This window comes from Microcaecilia unicolor, chromosome 7 (genome assembly GCF_901765095.1).
Source record: "Microcaecilia unicolor chromosome 7, aMicUni1.1, whole genome shotgun sequence".
Taxonomy (NCBI): domain Eukaryota; kingdom Metazoa; phylum Chordata; class Amphibia; order Gymnophiona; family Siphonopidae; genus Microcaecilia; species Microcaecilia unicolor.
The window spans coordinates 15,559,338-15,576,577 of record NC_044037.1 but is presented as its reverse complement, the minus strand read 5'-3'; the positions used below and the strand labels follow the sequence as shown (position 1 = coordinate 15,576,577).

At 44.4% G+C, this 17,240-nt stretch overlaps 1 protein-coding gene across 2 annotated transcripts in view; it reads left to right on the top strand.

Annotated features, from left to right (window-relative positions):
- The window catches only part of ATRX (ATRX chromatin remodeler), a 453,401-nt gene that overhangs the window by 392,688 nt on the left and 43,473 nt on the right, over positions 1–17,240 (top strand). For both annotated transcript variants that reach the window (XM_030208839.1, XM_030208838.1), the window contains exon 31: positions 7,892–8,041. In XM_030208839.1, coding sequence (XP_030064699.1) covers positions 7,892–8,041 — 150 coding nt within the window. The remainder of the gene's footprint in view (positions 1–7,891; positions 8,042–17,240) is intronic.

The following is a 17,240-nucleotide window of genomic DNA, read 5'->3' as shown; positions in this document are numbered from 1 at the left end:
ACCCCACATGTCCTGTAGTTCTGGCACTTTAATATTATTCTTAGCATATAATGCCACTCCTCCACCCTTTTTCCTACCCTGTCCTTCCTTAATAGATTATAGCCAGGTATAGCTGAATCCCAGTCATGATTCTCCATGAACCACATCTCCGTGACCGCCACTAAATCTAAGTCTGCTTCTATCATTGAAGCCTCTAGATCTAGAAGTTTGTTTCCCATGCTGCAGGCATTGGTATACAAGACTGTCCAGATGTTACTCTTTTTTTTCCTCTTCCATGCGGGCATTCAAAGCCCTACCTTCCTGAGGGTTATTTATGGCTTTGGGGCCTTTTTTACCCATCCCCATCTGGTTTAGTTTAAAGCCCTCTTTAGTACTTTAGCCAGTCTGTTGCTGAAGACACTCAGTCCCTTCCTTGATAGAAGGACACCATCACCGCTCAGTAGCTCTTGGAAAGTCAACCCTTGCTCTAGGAAACCAAAGTACTCACTTTGGCACCGTCCACGCAGCCACACGTTTAGCTCCAGGATGCGAACTTCTCTCATTCGGCTTTTACCTTCAACAGGGAGAATCGATGAGAACACCACCTGCGCACCTAGGTGCTTCACTCTCGGACCCAAATCCATGAAGTCCCGTTTGATACGTTCAGTAGGAGACCTAGCAGTATCATTTGTGCCAACATGGATGTGCAGCATAGGAGAGTGGTCTGAGGTCTTGATGAGTCTAGGCAACCTTTCTGCAACATTATGAATTTTGGCACCAGGCAGACAGCACACCTCCCTGGACAACATGTCTGGTTGGCAGATAGGTTCCTCAGTACCCCTCAGAAGTGACTGTCCAACCACCACTACCTTTTGCTTCTTATTGGTCGCTTGTCCAGCGGTGTTGGGAGTTTTTATTATTGTTTCTTTCTGTTTTTGAGATGTTTCTAGCTCTTCTGCCTCTAGGGCTTCAAACAGATTCTTTAGTTCAACAGAAGATTAAGTTGGAGGGTTGATCTTGTAGGATCTGGTGGCCTGAGTCCAGCTATGCTCCGTCTTCTCTCCCTTTGCTTGGAAGTCCCCAATGTTTCAACATGCATCTCTGTGATGAATTTCTGTTTGTCACAGATGTTTCTTAGTCTTGCCACCTCCTCTGTTAGTTCTTGTACTTCTTTCATGAGGGATTCAATGTGCATACATTTATCACTTGAAACCAGAATCTTGCCTTGGTCCATGCATTCAGTCTGGACAGAGGCAGAAGCTGTAATGAGAGCACAACATATGTGGAGGAAGCTTCTTCAAACACCTGAATCAATTTTAATTTTCTGGTCAATTAGTTAAGCTATTTGAAACGCTTCAGAGATACTTAGACGAAAAAAGGCGTGAAATTATATTTTCTAATGATTTCTTTCACTTATTTGGGCTGAAGAACATTTCATACCTTGGTGTTTAGCTTCCCTCATCTACTATATTCATTAAGATGTTTTTCTCTTTTTTTTTTTTTCTCCCACGGGATGACAACATTTGAGAGGTGAGGAGTACAAGTGAATTATTATGATTTATTGCCATTTTTGAGAAGATTTAAATCTGTTAATATAGAATGACATGTTGATGTAATGTATGAATATTTGCTGTATTGAAAAATGTATTTCTCAGTCTTCACACATATGAATAATTTCAACTGCTCATATGTTCTGTTGGTTTGTTAGTGTGGTCACTACTGAATATATCAGTATGTTTAGATTTAATTACTCACCTTTCTCAAGGCAAGTTAGGTATAGTAGGTATTTCCCTATCCCCAAAGGGCTTATAAACTAAAGCCCTCATTTATTGACATGCTTTAACTCATGTTAAGCTTAGTTAAATAAGCCCACTTGAAACTAACGTGGATTGCATTTATTTATCAATGTCATATCGCGTTAGCATGTTAATGTTAGTAAATAAGGCCACAAGTTGTACCGGAAGCAGTGGAAGTCAAGAGAAACAAGTGATAGCAGTGAGATTAGCTATTTCCTAGGACTATCTGTCCTGTGGGCTGGAGCTTCCCCATCTCTGCCCTAGATAGTGTGGTATGAATTCTGAGAGAAAGTATACCACAAGAAATACTCTCATGAAATAAGTTTTTGTAAAGTTTGGAAAAGTGCTGATATGTGTTAAGACAGCTTACTCATGAAGTACAGCATAAATCACAAAACCACAAAGTCTGGTGATGAAAGCACCAAGTACTATAGTATTTCCTTGCAATAATTTGGCCTTGGTGGAGTTCTGGCGAAGCAGCAATCCCTAATTTGTTTCCCTTTTAATGATCATAAAAGTGGGCTCAGCACATTTCAAACTGAGAGCAACCACAAAGAAAAGATCTATTACTGGAAGGAGAAATAGCAACAATTAGAACTTTCACTGTGCTCTGCTATGGTTAGGAAATTTGGGTGTGATAGAATCCTGTGGGAATCAAATGATATTACAAAGCTGGTATCTTGTTAATGCCTTCAGTCTGGAGGAGGTATGTGCCCCTCTTTAAAATGAGTTTTATGGTTTAATGGCATTCTACTATAATTTGCATGTGAACAAATGTGTACATACGTATGTAGTTAATGTATGTGGATATCCACACACACCAATTTTTCATACAAGCAAGAAACTATTGCCACACAAATAATACTGTGGATTCAGGACGCTTAGCCTGGATTTGAATACGGCCAGAGACGTAGCTTGACATACTGACTCCTCTGGTGACTTCTTTGCTCCTGCGCTGCATCTTTGTGCTAGTTCTGAACTGCAGCCTTAAGTGAAGAGTGAAAAAAATTGCATTGAATTCTAGCACAAGTTTTTGTTTGTTGTTTTTTAACATCAGGAGCAATTTCTTATTTAAGCATTTTGCATGCCCACTGTGCTATCCTTTAGTGCACAGGTTTTACTCAAGATTTTCCCATACTAAAAGGTTTTCTGCATCGAGAGTAAGACTGGTGGAGGAGTGGCCTAGTGGTTAGAGCACCAGTCTTGCAATCCAGAGGTGGCCGGTTCAAATCCCAAATCTCACTGCTGCGCCTTGTGATCTTGGGCAAGTCACTTAACCCTACATTGCCTCAGGTACAAACTTAGATTGTGAGCCCTCCTGGGACAGAGAAATATCCATTGTACCTGAATATATCTCACTTGAGCTACTAGTGGAAAAGGTGTGAGCAAAATCTAAATAAATAGTGTGGGAAAATCTCTAGTAAACTGCTGTGCTAAATCATAGTGCAGTTTACAGCATTGTCCCTTGGGTACCTTATCAGAGCTTTTAAAATGAGAGTTTGTCCCTGTTACTATTTTGACTCATTTACAATTTGGTAAATATGTGAAATGCCAGCTATCTGAATATGCTTGGATTTATACTTTATACCTTTGTGTGCGAGAGGATGGGGGTCCACGAGACCACCTGGGATTTTAGCTTGGCTGCTGGGAGAGTTCAGTGGGAGGAGGGAAGTCTAACCAGAGTTAATTTTGGTATGTTAAGGGGAGAAGGGAAGTAGAGTCTTGCAGGCTCTGTGACTTTTTTTTTCTAATATCTCCTCTTCTATCAAGTGTGTAAGTGCTCATGCACTGACAGGAAGGGATACATTTTATTTTTCAGTGTAGTAAAGGACTGCATATTACTGCAGTAATGTGCACTGATTTTCCAAAAATGCACACTTTTTAATTCAGCAGTAATTTGCATGCTATATGTGAATAGTTTTGGGGAGCTAAAAATTTGTTATTGCATGGCTTTCAAATCAAGCCCAAGTGTCAATGTACAGCTCTAATGAAAGCTTACTGCATCTGACCTCCATTTTCTTTCCCAGCTCTGTTGTGGGTCAGTGGTACTTGTTCTCTGCATTCATACTGGTTTAACCTTTAGCCTTTGTTTTGTGCCATTAAGAGTCATCAGACTTCAGATACTAAAAAAAAAACATTGCTGCATCTCTAAAATGTCATAAAAATGATAGTTACTCCTCTACTGTTCCATTTACGTTGACTACCAGTACAAACTTGAATCTATTTTAAATTACCTTGTACTGTCTTTAAGATCTTTGAAGGAGTGGGACCAGAATATCTGACACAATAATTTTCTTTTCTCGAGAATGTTAGAACCTTAAGATCTCAGACTTCACTTATTTATTTTTCTTCACCTAAAGGTTTGCATTATCCAATTCTTTTTAAGAATTCCTATGAATTTTAGACTGTTCAGTGCTGGAACTCCATACCTAGGGATCTCAGATGTTGAAGTTCCTACTTTTTCTTCTTGATGCACTCTTAAAACTTGATTTAAAACATTTTTGTTAATTTTACACTGATTAATCAATTTGTATTTCCCAGTAATTTGCTGGCTGTTGTGGTTGTGTTACTTCTTTTGTTATCTGCTTTGTACTTCACAGGATCCAGTGGAATATAAATCCCAGATTAGGTTAGATTGTCATTTTACGGAGTGAATACAATTGATATATACCATAATATTCCTAAACAAATGAGCCTAAGCGGTTGTCCTTGCAAAGTTAAATAGTGTCTTATTGGTGGAAAACAGATTAACAGTAGTAACGAGTTGTCATTTGGGTGGAGATGCATGTCATTTAGGTATTAGTCTTGAGTATAGAAGCCCCATCATTTTTGTAAAGAAAACTTCTGAAGCCTTTGATGACTGATCTACCACTTGTGCAAACATTAGGGAGCCAGACAGTCACTTTACATATCAATGGCCCAACAAATATCCTCATTTTTATTTCTTTTCTGTTAAAATAGTTTGTAGGAGTCAAGCACTATAAAGTGTCCTAGTTTAAGAAAAAGCACAGTACAACTATTGTTTCTCAGTTTCTATGCACATGGGATCTCTAAGGGGGAGAGAAAGGGATAGTAGTATGGATGAGCAGACTTGAAAGGCTATATGGTTTTTAGCTGCCATCATTTTCCATGTTTCTTTGTTGGACATTTGTGCATACGGTATATGTTTTCAGACCTTGAATTGCTTTCTCCAATTTAACTGAGTCTGGACTCTTGTTCATTACTTAAAGTGAAAAAGCAATGAGGATTTCAACTGAAATGAGGCTTTCAGATTTTGTTTTCCAGATTTTACATTTGAATCTTCTGTTCTTCCCTCTTTTAAAGACTTCTATTCAGCTTTTGTACCTCAAAGGATAGTTTGCCAAACAAAGGTCCCACTGTGTAGTTTTATTATGCTACAGATAAGATAAGGAACTTCCTCCTAATGCAGCTTCTGCCGCATTTACACTAGAAAGAACTATTGTATTAACCAGTCTGCTTTTCTTTTAGGACATATATGCCTTTTGAAATTGGTACAGATACATAGATGATGTAAACTAAAAAAAAAAAAAGAGAGAGAGAGAGAGGAATGGAATCGTAGATCACTTTTCAGCCTTTTGACAAAGATCCAGGTATAAGGTCTGAGCGATGAGCTGAGACCATTCATTCCGTGGCTTTTTGTCTGAAGTAGAACACTAGTGTAGTATAGGTGGATAACACTACCACATGATCACACTGGGGAAAGAGAACAATTTGAGCCCTGGCAAAAAGCAAGGGGGTAGTTATCAAGGTGCAGTAAAAGTTGGGCTTCTACCACATCTTAATTTACCATGGTAGTGACTAACTTAAAGTAGCTCAGTACCACTGGTTAGTCACTCCCACAGTACAAGAATAATGCTGCTTATAATTAACCTCGCAAGCAGCATAATGTTTCTGTCCTTGGAACACCGGGCCATGAAGTCACGGCCTAATGCTCCCAGGCTGTTTTTGACAGGCACCAGCACTAGTAAACAGGAGCAGTTCCTTCCTCCCCAGATTGGCAACACATTCATCCCAACTTACCTGACTGACAACCTCTTTACCCTGATCCCCACCCAGTTGACTATCTCTTCATCCTGAGACCCACTGAATTCTGCAGCACACTACTGGTTAATGCCCCTTTCCTCAAAGTGAATTCCACTACCCTTTGTTGCCTGCCAGTTGACCATTTTCTAACCTAGTCACTCATTTTAGGGCCTGTATAAATGGTGCTCAGTTGTTTATAAGTCACCCGTATGGAACTCATCAAATGGCTTACTGAAATCCAAGCATATCGCATCTAGTTCTCTCCCCAATCATCTCTTGAGTCACTTGATCATTGAAATTAATCAGATTTGTTTGACAAGATCAACCACTGTTAAACCTTGTGGCCTCACTATACTACCTTCCATTTTAGCAATGATTCCAGTAAGTTTCTCACCACTGATGTCAGACTAGCTGTTCCCTAGTTCCCAGCTGCCTCTTTACATGTACTGCCGTGAAAAGGAAATTGCTGCAGTAACAATCATTGTCCAGGGAACACAAAGTTGAACAAAGGTTCAAAGAAGAGCGACCAAAATGATAAAGGGGATGTCCTCTCGTATGAGGAAAATGAGGGAAGATATGATTGAGATCTTCAAAATCCTGAGTGGTGTAGAGCAAGTAGAAGTGAATCGATTTTTTACTCATTCCTAAAGTACAGAAACTAGAGGATACCCGAGGAAGTTACGTGGAAATACTTTTAAAACAAATAGGAGGAACTATTTTTTCACTCGACAAATAGTTAAGCTCTGGAACTCTGTCGGAGGATGTAGTAACAGCAGTTAGCGTATCTAGGTTTAAAAAAGGTTTGGACAGTTTCTTGAAAAAATTGTTGACTTAAATATATGTATTTTTGAGGCAAATGTGTAAATTTGGTTGAATTTGTATCGTTGATTGTGGTGACAACAAAAATATATTTGACATTTAAAAAAAGGTTTGGACAAGTTCCTGGAGGAAAAGTCCATAGTCTGCTATTGAGACAGACATGGGGAAGCCACTGCTTGCCTTGAGATTGGTTGCTTGGAATGTTGCCATTATTTGGCTTTCTGCCAGGTACTTGTGACCTGGATTGGCCACTGTTGGAAACAGGGCTAGATGGACCATTGGTCTGACCTAGTATGGCCATTCTTATGTTCTTATCCATTTATTCCTGTGCCTTAATTGTAGTGCGGTCCTCCAATTCCGAGGTCCATTGGAGACCCACATCCAACTCCAAACACACATTATTCAGTCTCTCATAGGCAGCATCCGCTCGATCATAAAGCTATTGTGATATTTTATCCAAGGCAGCTTCTACCTTGGCCGTGATATTTGCAGTTATTTCTGTGGTCCATGCGGATCTGTCAGATGGACTAGGTAGGCTATGATGGTCAGCCATGTTGCCTTCTGCATGCCACAGTTTCTCCTTATCTTTTCGATTCGATTTAACAGCCATCGTAAGTAATCTCTGAGCCATCGACTCTCAAATCAAATGTCCCAGCTTTTCAGTTTGTGGCACAGATAAGTAAATCGAGACTTGAGTTTAAAAAAGGATATGAAATGCAGATTTAGAAAGGTGGGTCAACGGAGCTCAGTTTTTCAGCTTCCTTTCCGTTCCATGGTGGCACGTGACCTCTTTGGGTATCTTAATTGGAACAGCCCTCTACTGAGGCTACAGCACCATGTGCCTTAATTTGCAACTTTCGAGTGATTCATCCCTATTCTTAAATCACCACATCTTTCCCTGTAAACAAATCATCATACAAACACCCAGTGGTGTGATGGTAAATTTTTAACACCGAGCTCTCTGTCCAGGTGTAGCCAGCCCTGCAATTTGGGGGGGGGGGGGGGGCAGGGGTTAATTGGGGAGGGTGTTCCTCCCCCTCCCTACCTGCCAAATAAATAGATTGCTGCCACTCCCCGTTGCTTGATTCTGGCTCTAAGCAGCATGTGAGCTGACATAGTGTTTCCCTTTGCACTCCTGTGTAACATGTTGATAATGGTGTATTGGGAGCAAACTGTATTAAAAAAAAAAATAACCTCTGAGCTTTCAACATATTAACTTTTATCCTTTTTATGTTTTCCTTCCTCCCAAATAGGACACTTTGCTAGCAGAATTGCTTCAGATCCAGAAAGAGCATATAGTGACATACCATGAACATGATTCTCTTTTGGACCATAAAGAGGAAGAGGAGTTAACGGAGGAAGAGAGGAAGGCAGCTTGGGCAGAATATGAAGCAGAGAAGAAGGTAAGTTTTTATTTAACTCTAGATGATCATGATTTTTTTTATGCAAAATAAACCTAGATTTCAATATTGTCTGTATATATATTTTCTTCCTGCAGGGATAAGTTGCTCCAGGTATACCTGTCACAGGTTTGACTTGGACTACTTAGGAGCCCGTGCAAAAAAAAACATGCGATAGAGCTGGCTCACGGCATCAGTTCTACCACATAATTTTAAAAAAAAAAAAAATCTCATAGCTATGCTATCAGCAGCCAGCATGCAAATTACTGCCATGTTGAAGCACAGCAGTAATCTGTAGCTCAATTCTAAAGGTCACCCTTCCTGTCAATGCCTGAACAGTAATTGGCTCTGGCACTGACAGGAGGAAGTAACATTAAATTTAAAAGTTACCAGCAGGCCTGCATTAGTCCTGATTTCCCTTCCTCACCCTCCTGTCTGCCTTCTGCCCCTAATTTTAAACAAAAAGCCCCAGTAATCTAGTGGCCCCTCTCCCTCCCTCTCTGTTTTCTCTACCCCCAAACATTAAACATCCCTGGCAATCTAGTAGCCCCCCAGCCAGACCTCCCAATTCCTGATTAAACAAAAAAAAAAATTAAAAAGAGAGAAATCCCTCGTGTCTAGTGTCACCCAAACCCTTCCCAAGCACACCACATCTGTACCTTTGAGAAGAGTATGCAATCATCTCATCAATGACCTGTATCTCACAAGTTGTCTTCTGTGCTTTCTTACATAGTTTCAAAGTACTTTGCAATTGTTTAAACATTCAGTATGACCTTTGAAAATACATTAGTATAATGGGGGAAGGTTCTTGGTTAATTCATAATTTGTATTCAAAGTGTCCTGCTTCAACCTTGACACATTCACAAACTCTTCAGCGTCACTGAGCTGTTGACTCAATGAATTCAGGGGGTTCTTTAATTAAGAGCTCAGTTGTTTTGTGAGCTGAATGTGTTGGAGCTCCATCCTGTTGAAAAATAAAATACTCAGAAATGTCATGAATTTCAGGCAGACTTTTCTGCTGCAGTAGAATGTTTTTGGAGTATTTGGAAACATGTTGGGGTTCCGTTTTTTCCTAGACACGGTGTAAATATATGTTCATTTAGCTCTTGTGCATGTCTGCTGCATTTTTGAAAGGCAGCAACTAGTGTAAAGGAAAATGTAACTGCTATTTCCAGTGGACTTACACTGAAGTGAGAGAGAATTTGTGACATCACCATTAAGGCTTTCTCTGTATTAGCTAACTCATGAAAGAGACACTTAATATCAGAAAATCAGATTTTAGTCTGTTTGATTGCACATCTTATGTTGCAGCTCCCTGTCACAAACCATGGGATACCTGGCTCAGCCCCAGGCTTTGAGCTTACAGATCTCTCTTTTGAAAACTGACCTGAAAAAATCTGAATTTATTTGCATGAGATATCCCTGGATTTGTAAATGTGCCCTGTGTTCAGTATGGGGATAATTTTATAAAGATTGTTCTCCGAGGACAAGCAGGCTGGACATCATCACGCATGGGGTCGTCGTCCACGACGGCCCAGGAGACCGGAAGTCAAAACAAAAACTTCCAAAGTTCTAGAAGCGGTGTGGCGCGCACGGGGACAACGCACCGCGCATGTGCAAGTGACTTCCTGCCCACGACGCCCACGCGCTTCCCTCAGTTTCTTTTTCTCTGCGCTGCGAAGCGGTAGTGGTTTTTTTTTCTCTGCTCCTCGTCTTTTGCCCAGGAGATCGTGTTTTCTTCCGTGTTTATCGCGCCTCTTTTGAAATTATTTTTACTAGTAGTTAATTCTTCGAAATATTTAAAAAAAAAAAAAAAAAGAATTCTTTTCCTTATTTTTTAAGTTTTTCCTCATTATTTTTCAAGTTTCCTTTCTTTTTCGTTGCGGCCGTCATTAGGCTGATCATCCGCGTCTTTTTTTCCCTTTTTTGTGCCTTTTTATCTGGCACAATCGAGTCGTTTGATTTCGCGGACGCTATTTTCCTGCCCATGTCATTGAGGACTCCCAGCGGCTTCAAACGCTGTACTCACTGCAACCGGACCATTTCGTGTACCGACCCTCACGCGTGGTGTCTCCAGTGCCCCGGGCCCGAACAATCTTCCAGCTGCTTGTAAGCTCTGTAAGTTAATGAAGAAGAGGACCCAGGTGGCTAGAGAGGCTCAGCGGGAGAGGTTTTTTCCGGATCGGTCCGGTCCTTTGACGGCGGCGTCGACGTTGAGGGAAGCAGCACCGAGAGTCCAGGTAATGGCGCCAAGAGACCACTTCGAGCTGGGAGCAGCGAAGCATCGAGCGAGTCTCCACCCTTCTCGAGGCCTACTGCTATGCAGGCCCCCCGACCCGGCCCCGAGGAGGCGTGAGGATTCCACGTCCTCATCAGTACCGAGGAGTGTCGATGTTGGGCAAAGGCTAAGAAGCATCGCCATCGATCTCCTTCCAGACACGGTACCGAGAGCTCCGGGGAGCCGAGGGAGTCGGCACCCGAGAAGCGTCGGCGCCGGGAGGACCACTCACCCTCCATTCAGGAGGTGCTGATGCGTCGGTCGTCCAGCAGCCTGGTACTGGCTCTCGAGCCCCCTCAGATTCTGGCACCAACTCCTGCACCGGCCCCACAGCCTTTTTCGATGGCAGCTCTCGATGAGCGTCTCCGGGCCATTCTTCCAGAACTTCTGGAAGGACTGCTCCGTCAATCTGCTTCGGTACCGGAGGTGCTTGCGCCTCCTGTTCCTACTGCTGAGACAGCGTCGGGCCCATCCCCTGTGAGCAGGTCCCTGCCCTCGGTACCGCTTGCCACCCGGGTCGACTCTCCCTCGACGTCGGTGGAGGAAGCTTCGCTGGAGTCTAGGCAAGGGTCGACTTCTCGACATCCCCCACGAGGACGTCGATCCTCGAAGTTGAGACAGGCTTGGGTTCGGGCTGCTCTTCGAGAGCTTCTGTCCGATACCGAAGAGGAGCATTCATGGGGAGAAGAGGAAGACCCCAGGTATTTTTCGGAGGAAGACTCCTGTGGGCTTCCTTCTGATCCTACTCCACCTATTGAAGTCAGACAGTCTCCACCTGAGAGTCTTACTTTTTCATCTTTTGTGCGGGAAATGTCTAAGGACATTCCTTTTCCCATGGAGCTTGTGGATGAGCCCAGGGCTGAGATGCTTGAGGTCCTGGATTATCCTTCTCCACCTGCAGAGGTTGCAACGGCCCCCCTGCACAATATTTATTTTATTTATTTATAGCATTTGTACCCCACATTATCCCACCTTTTTGCAGGCTCAATGTGGCTTACAGAGTGAGGTTATGATACGCTCAGGGAAGCGATGTTGCGGAATTGGCCTTGCCCTCTCTCTAATTCAGTTGTCAACAAGAAGTCTAAGTCCCAGTACAGAGTCCATGGTGAGCCTGTGATGGTGAATGCCCAACTTCCTCATGATTCTATGGTGGTGGACTCTGCTCTCAGAAGAGCCAAGAGTACTAGAGACTATGCCTCGGCGCCCCCGGACAGAGAGTCTAGGACCTTGGATTCTTTTGGGAGGCGTACGTATCAGGCTGGAATGCTCGCCGCCAAGATCCAAACATACCAAATGTATACGAGCATTCACTTACGGAACTCAGTGAGGCAACTGTCCAGTTTAGTTGAAGCTCTCCCTCCAGAGCTTGCTGAACCTTTTCACCAGGTGGTCAGGCAGCAGAAGGCGTGTCGCAAATTCCTGGCCAGGGGGGCTTACGACACTTCTGATACCGCATCCCGAGTAGCTGCTCAGGGTATCGTGATGCGCAGACTCTCATGGCTGCATGTGTCGAACCTGGATTAGAAGACCCTGCAGCGAATGGCGGATGTTCCTTGCCGGGGGGATAATCTTTTTGGAACGAAGGTTGAGGATATGGTCGATACCCTCAAGAAGCATCATGATGCAATGGATTCTGTCTCCCACCGGATGCCTTCTGCTACTAGCTCCTCCACTAGGAGGTTTTTTGGAGGGAGAAGGAGTGCTCCTACCTCGCGACAGCCTGTTCAAGCTCACTCCCAGCAGCCTTGCTCTCGTCAGCGGCGTGCGCCAAAGGCCCCTCCGGCTCCCCAGCAAAAGCAAGGGACGGGCTTTTGACTGGCTCTAAAGCAGCATAGCTGTGGTAAAAGTATCCGTGCTGGACAATCTACCTGTTGGAGGGAGGTTGATATTTTTTCACCAAAGGTGGCCTCTTATAACCTCCGACAGGTGGGTTCTACAAATAGTCCAGTTAGGATACGCTCTCAATCTGGTATCAAAACCTCAAAATTGCCCACCAGGAGCTCAATCCTTCAGCTCCCAGCACAAGTAGGTACTTGCAGAGGAACTCTCTGCCCTTCTAAAGCCAATGCGGTCGAACCCGTGCCACCAGGGGAAGAAGGGCTGGGATTCTATTCCAGGTATTTCCTTGTGCAAAAGAAAACGGGGATGCGTCCAATCCTAGACCTAAGGGCCTTGAACAAATTCCTAGTCCAAAAAAAGTTCAGGATGCTTTCCCTGGGCACCCTTCTTCCCATGTTTCAGGAAAACGATTGGCTGTGCTCTCTGGACTTAAAGGATGCCTATACTCACATCTCGGTGCTCCCAACTCACAGGAAGTACCTTCGATTCCGCTTGGGAGCTCAGCACTTTCAGTACTGTGTACTACCCTTCGGTCTAGCATCTGTGCTCAGGGTCTTTACAAAGTGCTTGGCGGTTGTCACAGCATTGCTATGCAGACTGGAAGTGCATGTGTTCCCTTATCTCGACGATTGGCTGGTGAAGAACACCTCGGAGGCAGGAGTTCTACGATCCATGCAGATCACCAGTCAACTGCTCGAGCTGCTGGGGTTTGTCATAAATTATCCCAAGTCCCAGTACAGAAGTTGGAATTCATAGGAGCTCTGTTGAACACACGGACATCTTGAGCTTATCTCCCCAGACAAGGGCAGACAATCTTCTGGCCTTAGTGTCCTCGGCTCGAACATCTCAGCAGATCACAGCTCGGCAGATGTTGAGGCTTTTGGACCACATGGCCTCCACAGTCCATGTTACTCCCATGGCACGTCTACATATGAGATCAGCTCAATGGACCCTAGCTTCCCAGTGGTGTCGGGCTACAGGGGATCTAGAGAATGTCATCATCTTTCCACCGATTTTTGCAGTTCCCTCCAGTGGTGGACCATTCGATCCACTCTGACCCTGGGACATCCTTTCCAAATTCCTCAGCCACAAAAAGTACTGACAATGGATGCATCCCTCCTGGGGTGGGGAGCTCATGTAGATGGGCTTCGCACTCAAGGTGTTTGGTCTTTTCAGGAAACAGGTCTTCAGATCAACCTCCTGGAATTACGAGTGATCTGGAACGCTCTCAAGGCTTTCAGAGATCGGCTGTCCAGTCAAATCATTCTAATTCAGACAGACAATCAGGTTGCGATGTATTACACCAACAAGCAGGGGGGCACCGGATCTCGCGCTCTGTGTCAGGAAGCTGTCAGGATGTGGCTTTGGGCACACCAGCATGGCATGCTTCTCCAAGCCATGTATCTGGCAGGCGTAAACAACAGTCTGGCCGACAGGTTGAGCAGGGTAATGCAGCCTCACGAGTGGTCACTGAACATGGACGTTGTCCGCAAGATCTTCCGAGCGTGAGGCACCCCCTCGGTGGATCTTTTTGCCACTCCAGACCAATCACCAGGTCCCTCAATTCTGTTCCAGGCTTCAGGCCCACAACAGACTAGCGTCAGATGCCTTTCGCCTACATTGGGGGACAGGCCTTCTGCATGCGTATCCTCACATACCTTTAGTAGGGAAGACTCTGCTGAAACTCAGGCAATACCGTGGAACCATGATTCTGATAGCACCTTTCTGGTCCCGTCAGATCTGGTTTCCTCTTCTTCTGGACTTGTCCTCCGAAGAACTGTGGAGATTGGACTGTTTTCCGATCCTCATCACCCAGAACAAGGGATAGCTTCTACATCCCAACCTCCAGTCTCTGGCTCTCATGGCCTGGATGTTGAGAACCTAGAAGTTGCCTCTTTAGGCCTTTCAGAGGGTGTCTCCCAAGTCTTGATTGCTTCCAGGAAAGATTCCACAAAAAAGAGTTATTTTTTTAAATGGAGGAGGTTTGCCATGTGGTGTGACAGCAAGGCCTTAGATCCTTTTTCTTGTCCTACTTGGACCCTACTTGAATACCTTCTACACTTATCAGAGTCTGGTCTTAAGACTAACTCAGTAAGAGTTCATCTTAGTGCAATCAGTGCTTACCATCAACGTGTAGAAGGTCAGCCTATCTCTGGACAGCCTTTAGTTGTTCGCTTCATGAGAGGTTTGCTTTTGTCAAAGCCCCCTGTCAAACCTCCACCAGTGTCATGGGATCTCAACGTCGTTCTCACCTAGCTGATGAAACTTCCTTTTGAGCCACTGAATTCTTGCCATCTGAAGTACTTGACCTGGAAGGTCATTTTCTTGGTGGCTGTTACTTCAGCTCGTAGAGTCAATGAGCTCTAAGCCTTGGTAGTCCATGCTCCTTATATTAAATTTCATCATAACAGAGTAGTCCTCCGCACTCATCCTAAGTTCTTGCCGAAGGGTTGTCGGAGTTTCATCTTAAAACAGTCAATTGTCTTGCCAACATTTTTTCCCCATCCACACGCCCACCCTGGTGAGGACAAGTTGCACACCTTGGACTGCAAGAGAGCATTGGCCTTTTACGTGGAGTGGACAATGCCCTTTTGACAGTCCACCCAGCTGTTTGTTTCTTTTGATCCCAACAGGATGGGAGTTGCCATCGGAAAACGCACAATCTCCAGTTGACTAGCAGATTGCATTTCCTTCAATTATGCCCAAGCTGGGCTGACTTTGGAGGGCCATGTCAAGGCTCACAATGTTAGAGCCATGGCGGCGTCAGTGGCTCATTTAAAGTCAACCTCCATTGAAGAAATTTGCAAGGTTGCAACGTGGTCTTCAGTCCACACATTCACATCTCACTACTGCCTTCAGCAGGATACCTGACACGACAGTCAGTTTGGGCAGTCGGTGCTTTAGGTTCTGTTTGGGGTTTAGAATCCAACTCCACCCTCCTAAGCCCTTTTCTGTTCTGTTCCAGGCTGCACTCTCACTTAGTTGTGTTTATTTTCAGGTCAATCTCAGTTATGTCTTCGCCGTTGCAAGGCCCAATTGACCTATGTTCATTGTTTTGAGTGAGCCTGGGTGCTAGGGATACCCCATGCGTGATGATGTCCAGCCTGCTTGTCCTTGGAGAAAATGAAGATACATACCTGTAGCAGGTATTCTCCGAGGACAGCAGGCTGGACATCATCACAACCCACCCTCCTCTCCTCTGGAGTTCTTCTTCTTCTTCTTCTCATTTGCTTTTCATATAACTGAGGGAAGCGCGCGGTCGTCGCGGGCGGGAAGTCACTCGCGCATGCGCTGTGCATTGTCCCTGTGCGCGCCACGCCGCTTCTAGAACTTTCGAAAGTTTTTGTTTTGACTTTTGGTCTCCTGGGCCGTCATGGACGACGACCCCATGCGTGATGATGTCCAGCCTGCTGTCCTTGGAGAATACCCGTTACAGGTATGTATCTTCATTTTACACGTAAAACCTGTTTTACACATTGAAAAGGCTTTTTATAAAATTGTGTGGCGTATACATCAGGGCCACAAAGAGGGGGGGGGGGGGGAGAAAGATTCCCCCACACTTGGTCTCCAAGGGGGACTCGGAGCCAGCAGTAGAAAAGCCGCTGTCTTCAGGGTTTTGGTAGTAGGCACAGATAGAAGGCTGGATTGGTCTCCTATTCCTGTGTGTCAGGTTATCGTGTTAACTCTGCTGTGCCAGCCACATCCTGCTTTCTGTGTGAAGTACTTCCTATTTTTGCATAGGCAGGAGGGGACAGGGCAGGAAGAAGAACCCATGGCGGGCAGACAGAGTTAACATAATAACACGGCACACAGGAGCAGGAGACAGACTGAGTGAGCAGTAAGCTACTGCTGGGGGGGGGGGGGGGGCTCAAGATTGTTTGACCCGGGTCTGGATTGGTCTCTCAGTCGCCCTGGTTTTAAACATATGTAAAAAGTATGGGTGTTAAAAGCTCTTGCGTATTTTTACATGAACTCCGCTTAGGGCCCTTGATTGGCAGGCGCCCTCCTGCCGTGCTTACCGGGTTGGCACGGCCCTGTCTTTCTCTATAGTATCACCAAAATCCGTCCTTTCCTTTCTGAGCACACTACTAGAACCCTTATGTACACTCTTATCACCTCTCGCTTAGACTATTGCAACTTGCTTCTCACAGGTCTCCCATTTAGCCATCTCTCTCCTCTTCAATCTGTTCAAAATTTTGCTTAACAATTTATATTCCGCCAGTGTCGCTATGCTCATATTAGCCCTCTCCTCGTCACTTCACTGGCTCTCCCTATCCGTTTCCGCATACAGTTCAAGCGCCTCTTATTGACTTACAAGTGCATTCACTCTGCAGCTTCTCCGTTCCTTTTATCTTGCTGCACCATATGCCTGGAATAGACTCCTTCCCTAGCCGTCTTCAAATCTAGGCTAAAAGCCCACCTTTTTGATGCTGCTTTTAACTCCTAACCCTTACTCGCTTGTTGAGTACCCATGTTTTATCATTCCCACCTTAGTAATTCCCTTATCCCTTATTTGTCCTGTTTATCTTTCCTAATTAGATTGTAAGCTCTGTCGAGCAGGGACTGTCTCTTTATGTCCAGTGTATAGCACTGCATATGTCTTGTAGTGCTATAGTAATGATTAGTAGTAGTAGTCTGATTGATTCACACTGGGTGTGACATCTTCTGTAGACTTTTCAAGAACCAGTTGGATCTTACTCAATATGAGGAAGTCTGCAGCATGCTCCCAAGAGTGCAGGAGAAAGGCGTAAATAATTTCAGAACTAAAGACATAAGATTTTTGAGAATAGTATTCTGCTTCCTTCAAGACATTGGGGGGGGGGGGGGGGAAGAGTCAGAAACCCATCAGCTTTCTGCTGTTTAATGTGAACATCCAGATCTATCAAATCCTCTGGATATCATAAGCCTTCATTCACAAGCCACTTGAGATTTTATGGATTGTGCCTCCATCCCCATTTCGAGCTTGGCCACCACAGTGACCAAACATTGCCAGAATTGGCTGGTAGATGTTTCTCAGACGTAATACCAGGATAGCCCCTACTATCCTAGGGACCAGGAATTGATTTTATTTTTTTATTTATTTAT